The sequence below is a fragment of the Poecilia latipinna genome, unplaced genomic scaffold (assembly GCF_001443285.1).
Source record: "Poecilia latipinna isolate Pla-1442-1.1 unplaced genomic scaffold, P_latipinna-1.0 Scaffold620, whole genome shotgun sequence".
Lineage (NCBI taxonomy): Eukaryota > Metazoa > Chordata > Actinopteri > Cyprinodontiformes > Poeciliidae > Poecilia > Poecilia latipinna.
The window spans coordinates 254,338-263,280 of record NW_015113236.1 but is presented as its reverse complement, the minus strand read 5'-3'; the positions used below and the strand labels follow the sequence as shown (position 1 = coordinate 263,280).

The 8,943-nt window shown below is 40.6% G+C and overlaps 1 protein-coding gene across 1 annotated transcript; it reads left to right on the top strand.

Annotated features, from left to right (window-relative positions):
* Positions 1 to 5,304: 5,304 nt before the first annotated feature.
* nfkbiab (nuclear factor of kappa light polypeptide gene enhancer in B-cells inhibitor, alpha b) lies at positions 5,305 to 8,893 on the top strand. The gene is made up of 6 exons (XM_015043214.1): positions 5,305 to 5,771; positions 7,404 to 7,509; positions 7,596 to 7,806; positions 7,900 to 7,988; positions 8,069 to 8,326; positions 8,443 to 8,893. The coding sequence occupies exons 1-6, from the start codon at positions 5,524 to 5,526 to the stop codon at positions 8,476 to 8,478; spliced, it is 948 nt and encodes a 315-aa protein (XP_014898700.1). The 5' UTR covers positions 5,305 to 5,523; the 3' UTR covers positions 8,479 to 8,893.
* Positions 8,894 to 8,943: the final 50 nt, after the last annotated feature.

Below are 8,943 nucleotides of genomic sequence, written 5' to 3'. Positions count from 1 at the left end.
GAGAGAGAGAGAGAGAGAGAGAGAGAGAGATTGTTATCTAAATTAGAAATATCCAGACAGTAGAAGAAGTGGGTCATGTGTCTTTAACGTAGAGCAATCAGAGAATCTAACAGGTAAGGAAACAGGTGAGAAGACTGATCTACCCTCCCTGCTGCACACTGTCATTCTTGACAGTGCGGAGTGCGATTTAATGAGTCACCGATCACTTTGACCCTTGTGTCATGAAAGTGTGTGGCTGAGTGACTCATCATGAATCAGCTGGCGTTATGCACCTTATGCTTAGGCCCAGAATCCCCAGGGATTCCCACTGACACAGACACGTTCCACAGGTTTGTGAATGATCTTACAAATATTTAACAGATGCTTTTGTTTCTTCAGATGCGAGAGATAAACCACTCACACATGTCTTGAGTCGGACCTTTCGGTATCATTTCAAAGTGACTCCTGAATGACTCAGGATTTCATTTTTTCTTCTGCAGCTTCAGTCGGAAGTTTTCATCCACTCACCACTAGCTTGATTATTCACTTTGGGCTTTCACTGTATGTGATTTATTCAGACTTTTTCTTTTCCACTCACTATAGTAGCAACTTTTGACTGCAATGATTTCTTATAAACACAAGAATAAGATTCACTTGGTTAAAACTTGCAATTTGAGCTTATTCTCCTTACAGCCATTAAGAAACTTCTGGTATAATCCCGTCTGGATTTTTGAATCAGTAGGTAATTCTCTTGGTTTTATTTTTCCATAAAATGGCAGTGATGCCCCACAGCATAATGCAGCGACCACCATGCTTGAAAGGTGCATCAGTATACTTAGGATTAAAAGCTTCACTTGACTGATTTTGTCGTTGTGGGTCAGATTGCTCAATCTCGTCCCACAACGTTTTGTCCAGGTGTATTTTGTTTTTCCGTATTGGTAGCGGCTAACTTCAGTTGAGCTGTTGATAGTTGAGCATTTGCCTCTTTGTTGGAAAGTCTTTTCTGAGTCTGTGGTGATGACCAATGACCAGAAGTCAATACGTTTTGGTTTCTTAAAGTTAAAAGATGTTCTATAATTTTCAGGGCCTCTCCAAGAAAGGGGAATTTCTTGAAATAAATTGTTTGCAACTTTAACTGGTTCATCTGATGCCTGAGGATTAAATATTTGTGGCGTAATGTCCTGAAAGTAATAAAACAGAAGCCATTTGTACAAGTAGAATCCCAGACTACAGCTTTGTTTCTTCGGGCAATTTTTCTAGCAATTTTTCTAATTTGCATAGAAAAAAACATCACAATCAGATGGGTTTTTTTGTGTTATTGCCAGCTGGCTTTTTTTTGTTTTGTTTTTATCCACATTGAACTCTCCAAATATTAATAAGTAATCCCATGTACTCAGGTAACATAAAGAAATATCCATAAAAAAAACCCCACACCTCATCACACACATAAAACCAGCTAACTGCAGCTTTTCCTTCCCTGCTCATTTTGCAGCTTTGAATGTTTTCACCATGTTGGAGTTTTTCCTGTGCTGTTTCAAATGCTGGTTTCCAGTCACTGGTCTCATATGACTGACCTCCAGTTCAACTAAAATGGTGACACTCATGCTTAAAATGTTTGCAAATGTTTCCAAACTAAAACTCCCAGACAGCTAAACCTGGAAGTATCAGATTTGCTCTCCAAAGCATAAAAAAAGCATTAATAAAAATAGGATAAGTTGTGGGATTAAGTCGACTTTTGTTTTCTTTCATAGTGGCGTGGCTGCTTTTCTTGCATCCTGCCCTTGTGAATTCCTCTTTGCAAATCCCTGCCTTTTCTTAACGTCCTGCCAACCAGCTGTTATGTGACCATAAACAAAAAAAGTGCTGAGACCGAGGCCTGAGCTTCCTGGTTCGACTGGTCGCTCAAATGAACAATAGGAAGCTTGGAGTTCCCCCGTTAGGCCCACAGAACATTATGTTCAAGCTGTTATTTGTTTTGCAAAGGGATCGGTCGCAACCTGGTGGAGTCTTGCAGCCCAATCAAGAATTTCAAGTCCTGCAACAGACTAGTAGGGGTTCTCATTCAGGCTGAAATGAAAATAGCCTGCGCATATGCAACCTTCGATTTGAGCTGCTCAAGTACTTCAGGTTACGCACAGCAATGATTTATTCGGGAGGTTTTCTTGTGGTTTTCATTGGCCTTTAAAACGTTTACTACTTTCTACCTCTTCAGCACAAATAGCGTGCAGTTTGGCATGTGGTCAGCATCCGCGGGTGTCGGGGGGGAAACTCCACTGCTCGTCTGTAGCCTCACTCATCACACTGCACAGCAAACGCCGTCTGAAATAACACTCTAACCTTTAGAAGAAACTCCCATGCAGCCCCCCCAAGGTCCTGCAGCCCAGCCCACCGTTTCCAGCGCAGCTGCTGAGCAACACTTGTTGAGTTATTTATGAGGGCTTTTGCAGATAAAGGTGCAGTTATAGTACTTTCCAACCTCCTGTCTCTTATCAAAAGAGAAACTGTTTCCCTTCTTGAAGCATGTCGATATACAAGACTGACACTTTTTAACAGTTTGCACCAAACCAATTTGAAAATGATGGCATGCAAATGAAATGTAGCTTCTTTAGGTGTTGCTTTTTGCTTGCAGGGTTAATATTTTTAGGAGATAGATAAATTCTGCACATTAGACAAAAGTAGCTGAGACACCGGGGACTTAAAAAAACACTAAACAGTCTTATCAGCTTCTTAAATCCTAGAATATTACAAAAAACTTGTTTGAAATACAGAAATGTTTGACTTCTGACAGAAAAGGTTCAGAATGGAGGTTAGCTGAAACTGAAGGGACTCATTGCTGTTCACAGAGTCATGCATCCATACTTACATATTAGTGGAAAGTTGAGTTAAAGGAAAACATGTGATAAAGGAGCAGGAATAAATGCTGCTTTTGCCACCACCACACACAAACATGATGCATTCCTTGAGGTGAGCCTCTCCTTAACCACAAACAACTTCACAAGTACCTTACCTAAAGAGAAAAAGGGTTTGGAGTCAGTGGTACAAAGAAAAACTCATTTCAATATTAAGGTCTCACAGTCTGTTACAGGTCTAAGTTGCTTTTCTGTAAGCCACGATTTTTGCATTAAAATCCTTTTGTATCTTCTGTAATGGTCAAATTATCTGAGAAACTGAGTTTTTCATTTTCATAATCGATGAAAATGAAATCTAAGTAAGCAGAAATAAATCTGGTCAGCTTTTCCATTTATTTGTATTTACCCACCAGGTTATACCTGAAGTGCGTATTCAAAGGAATGTCAGCAAAAGACAAAGTTCATTCATATTCTTGACACCCCAAATTGTAATAATTTTGTCCCAGGCTTGATGTGTTTTACAATGAACATTTCTTTTTAAATTTTGTAAATAATATAGCAAATCCTGCCATGCTAAGTCCTGAGTACATGCTCAGAAGTTAATTAAATAGCTAATACATGTGATATTAGGATGCAAAATGATGAACAAGACTTTCTAGGTTATCATGACAAAGCTTTTCACTCTTCAACTATGATCACGATAACGTCTGAGAGTTTCTGCAAGCTCTGGTAAGTTACATGTTTGGACCACTATCACATGAATTATTTAAAAAAAAAAAACCATAATATTTCATAACTTTAAGTTACAGCTTAAGCAGGTTAAAAAAAACTTTGTCAGCTAATTTAGGTGTTTTCCAGACATGTGATTCAGCTGCTTGAGGTGAGTAACTCACCTTCAGCACCTTCAAACGGTATGCAGTGAGTCTCATATTTATTCATGGCGGGTTGAAATTACACTTTTAAAGCCGAGCCTCTTTAATTACACACTTTCCTGTGAAATTGGGGTAGGTGTGCTAAAATGTTATTATTATTATTATTATTATTATTATATTTGGACATTGTTTTGCCTGCATCATAGGATCTGTGGTTTCGTCACAGTGTCATAACACCCAGACTGAGAGTCAGTGTTTGTCCTGACCCTTCAAGAAAAAAAAAGTGATTTGGGGATCTTTCAAGTCTCATCATCCACCAAAGATCACCTCTTTATAATCCATATTTAAACAGTTGTGCATTCTACATCTAACATCGTTTTAAATCTGAATAGAAACAAAATACATAACATAAAATGTTGATGTACTCCAGTAATTCAATGCAAAAAGTTAAATTTATGTTATATGCATGCATGGCGCACAGAAGGATTTGTCTTAAGCGGGGTTGTTGTTCGTTTTGATGAGTACAGATTACGGCTAATGGAAACACAAAATGTAGTTTCAGTCAAAAAGCCATGAGTTAAGCAATCCAGACTTCCCCAACACTTCAGTAGAGCGACAGACATTGCTGTGATGCATTACTTCCAGCAACAGCAACCCAGAACATGAGTGTGTAATGTACAGTACATGGACTTTACAGTTTGAAGACATTTGTGTATTAAAAATCCCTTAGTTTGTCCTATCAGGTTTGGGGTTTTCATTACCTGATAATTACATAAATCAAGAGACATAAACACTAACATATCACTTAAAGTGAAGATAATCTTTGAGCTTCACTTTTTAAAATGAATTACTGAATTAGATAAAATGTTAATATTCTACTTTGCAGAGAGGCATTTGTATAAACACTATAGGGGAAAAAACAGAGGGAATGCTATTCTGTTAAAATAGTCAACTGTTTTCTCAAAAGATTTTATTAAAGTTCCATTAAAATACACTGAAACAAACCAAATATTAAATTAATTAATATGGATAAACAAGAAAAAGTTTCTGAAATTCATGGAATAACCAGAAAAAAAAGATGTTTACATTTATGTAATTGAAAGATATTGAAACTTAGTGTAATATTCTAATTTATGTCTATGCACATACATATTGTAGGACTTGGGGTAAAGCAGGTATATTTAGCATGTTTTAAAAAGAGTTTGGTTTTAGCTCCATTATTTTGAGCTTCTAGTGTTACTGATAGAAAGAAATTTCATATAGAATGACTGTTATATTTTTAGAGCTCTTTGGGGACCCCTGCTGTTCTCTTTTCCTCTAAAGACTCTGACTAAATCCCTTATTCAGAGCTGGAAGGTTCTGGAAAAAACACCTCTAGCATATTTTAAGACAAAGTTGTTGACATGGTAAAATGTGTTTAAGTACAAGCACTGACAATCTAAACTTAGATTATAAAATCTAAGACTTTATGTGACTTTTTATGACCTTGTATCTTTGCACAAATTATTGACAAAGAAAGGGGACTAAGACGGGGGTGCTGTTGCATGTGTGCCTCAGACCCCCGTTTTACTAATTCCGCCTCTGATCCTGCAAACGCATAATGCTCGATGAGAAGCGTTTTTATTATTCAAGTCTGGGCAGAAATCCCCTCTCTGGCTCTGCTTGTGTGTTTGCGAAGTTATTCTAGTTGTCAGTTTGGTGGAAATCCCCCACCTATGTGCTAACTCCGCCCGCTCTGCAGCCAGATACACGCAGAGGGCATTTACAGGCTGCAGCACACACACACACTTAGCCACAGTACAACTAGGACTGCCAGAATCAACATGGACCTTCACCGGACAAGTATATTAAACCAAATGGATTACAATCGGGAGTCTAAAGAAGGGAAGGCGGCCCAGTCGACGGAGGAGCGGCTCGACAGCGGCGTGGACTCGCTGAAGGAGGAAGAGTACCAGGCTGTGGCGGAGGAGCTCCATCGGCTCCACCTGGAGAGTGAGCGCCAGCAGGCCGCAGCTCGGACCGAAGAGCCGCTGCAGGAGTGGCAGACGCAGACTACAGACGAGGGAGACACGTAGGTTTTTACCCACCGGGTTATTTATATGCTTATTTATATTTATATAACAGGGGGCGCCTGAGACGCAGGGCCTCACTTTTGGGTCTTTGAGGTAATTTGATGCCTTCGTTCCCTGTCGGGAAAGCCTTCCTCCATTTCAGTCCTAAATTAGCCTGGAATTATTATTGTTGTTTATAAGCATTGAGGTTTAGCCCCGTTAATGGGTCTGATTTGATTTCAAAGTAGCTTTTTTTTCTTGCTGCGGTCATAGACGGGATATAGTAAACAAAAAGGCCATTTATCAGGAGGTCAGATTGGGAAAGTCCCGGGCGCGCCGCCAAGGAATCCAACCGACGCGCGTTCCCGTGAAGAGCAAAGAAGGGGAAAACTGGGAAAATTTCCCTAAAGTACTACCATGTAAATAACCGAGAAACAACGAATAAACCCGTCTTCTGTGACAGAGACGGTGTTGTCTCAAAACCAGTGGAAACAAACAATACCCTAAAGTAACCCTAAAGTTCGTTATTTTTGTCCCAATCTTATTCCTCCGCACAGAAATGTAGTCCGCGCTCATAACCCTCTTCTTAAGAGTATTTATAAAGGGAATTTAATTAAAATGATGTAAAGTGCTTTATTCACACCAAAGCAGAAATAACATAAAACTTTCAAAACATTTAAATCAAGATTAAACGTGTGCAGAACCGAATCACAGCTACGTTTTTTTTCTTTTCTTTTCTTTTTTTTTTTACTGCTAGCAGGGCCGTCTCCATAAAGTCTCAAAAGGTGGGCCCATAAATTTATAAGAGCCCTCCCAAAAAATCAGAAGTTTATTAAAATGTATGATAGTCAATTATTCACATTCTGGTATATTTCTAATAGACCTATTAGATATTAATAAAGAAGACCAGAGGACTGGAACCTGCTGCTCCAAAGCTGCATGTTGCTCAGCAAATCTTGATAACTTTGACCAAGAGGGTGAAATAGAAACTTTATTAGTTGATTCATTTGTTACAAAGTATCTTAATTGAATTTCAGCTACAACACTAATTTGAAAGGGATCATTTAGTTTTGTTTGGTCTTGTTATTCCACCAGGCTGTTGAAAGGTGGACTATTTGTCTTGATTTTCCATAAATAAGAAAATGGCAATAAAACTGATTTTAGAAAGAGATAATAGTGATTTACATAGTTGGATATTTAACATTATTGCTGTAAATTTCTATATACACCTTGTAATTTAAAGTAAATTGTTCTGTGTGCATTATAGATTTAGTTTAACTATTCTAGCATTTTCACTCCTGCAAAATATTGAGTGTATATTTTTAAAACTGCTTTTCAAAACTAAAAAAAAAAAGATCTTCAATATGTTACCCACCATTCAGTTTTTAAACAATTTGCATCTGAAGATGCCTCTGGCTGCTCGTCCCACTTATTTTATATACGATGAAAAAACTGTTTGTTTGTATCCAAAAAATACAACTACTTGAAACATGAACTGGGAGTAATACAAAATAAACCTGTTGATGCAGGTGGAGTTGTGTGCATACGTGCTTTTCGGGGCAGTGAATCAGAGTCTCGGTTGAAGAATTTGTCCCTTTTTCTATTTTTGTTGTCTAACAGGTTTTTTTTTTTCCCTACCTTTTTCTCGGCAGGCTGCTCCACCTGGCCATCATCCACGAAGCAAAGGACTACATCAAACAAATGATTGACCTTTCAAAGAACACACCTTTCCTCAATGCACAGAATGACCTGAGACAGGTGTGTGATCTTCCCCTCTCCTCTGTTAACGTTTTATTTGCTCTGAGCAAAAGTGTAACATAAATGCTTTGCCTCCCCACCCACAGACTCCTCTCCACTTAGCAGTAATAACAAACCAGCCGAACGTGTGCTCCAGTCTCCTCGCGTCCGGCTGCGACCCCACGCTGGTGGACAACAGCGGCGACACGCCTCTTCACATCGCCTGTCGCCACGGTAACCTGTACTGCTTCAGCGTCATCACACAGAACTGCAGGTTGGAGCACCTGCACACGGCGATGGCCGCCTGCAACTATAACGGTGAGACTTGCGTTGAGGCACGCCGTCGTCGGCACGGCGGACGCTGTTGGGCAAGGAGTCGGTTCTAATCGACGCCTCTTCTGTTTTGTGCAGGTCAGAACTGCCTCCACCTGGCTTCGGTTCACGGTTTCCTCTCGCTGGTGGAGAAAATGGTGGACCTCGGAGCGGATATCAACGCCAAAGTAAGCAAATTCATCCAGACGCAGAATCTGGGCCGACGTGGAGAATGTTTTGGTTTTAACGCGACGTCCCTGTTGCACAGGAGCAGCACAACGGCCGCAGCTCGCTGCATCTTGCCGTTGACCAGCAGAACCTCGCTCTGGTCAAACTCCTCCTGCGGAAAGGAGCAGACCCCAACCTCCTGTCGTCCGGGGGACACACTCCCTTCCACCTCACCTACGGTTTGGACAACTGCGACATCCAGAAAGAGCTGTTCCCGGTGACCCATCCGGACCTGAGGGACCTCTCCGAATCAGAAAACAGCGGAGAGGAGTCGTCGGAGGAGGAGTCGGACGAAGAGGTGTGTTGAAATCGCACTTGCTGTAGAGTGACTGACTGAATGAAGTGTCAAAAATCTGACTAGTTGGGTAATCCATATTTCTCCCCCCCCTCCTCCCCCGTCATGTGTGTCTGCAGGGAATGTACGATGACATTCAGTTGAATGGACATTAGCAGAAAAGAAAAAGAACAAGGAAGTTGCAAAACGGCCCAAGATGATTACGATAAGAATGAAGGCGGCACGGCTCGGCACATGTCTGATTTATTTGTAACATCATGCTGGGAAGACGGCAGCGAGGGCGACGCGGCTGCTGCCGAACCGGGCCGGGCTCGCATCTCCTGACATAAAACGAGACACTGGCCGCTGCAGGAGAGCGAAATGCACACTTTGTAACGGGACTGCTGTGTGAGAGGATCCCCTGAAGACCCTGTTCCAGCTCTGTTGTATGATACTGTAAATGCTGTGTATATGAAGATGTATTTTTTATGGAAGCTGTGAATGTGTACAGTTTAGCAGGTTGTATATGTGAGATGGCAAACAGTTCCAGCGCACTCCAGTTAAATTAAAACACTCATATTTAACACCTCAGACCTGCTCCGTGACTTGATTTGTGGGAAATGGAGAGTAAATGTTGCTTA

What these genes read in the sequence shown, in the direction of transcription:
- nfkbiab (XM_015043214.1), top strand. Translation starts at nt 5,524, where the DNA reads ATGGACCTTCACCGGACAAGTATATTAAACCAAATGGATTACAATCGG. An exon ending in ACTACAGACGAGGGAGACAC is followed by an intron (nt 5,772 to 7,403) that starts GTAGGTTTTTAC and finishes TTTTCTCGGCAG; the next exon opens with GCTGCTCCACCTGGCCATCA. An exon ending in GGCCGCCTGCAACTATAACG is followed by an intron (nt 7,807 to 7,899) that starts GTGAGACTTGCG and finishes TGTTTTGTGCAG; the next exon opens with GTCAGAACTGCCTCCACCTG.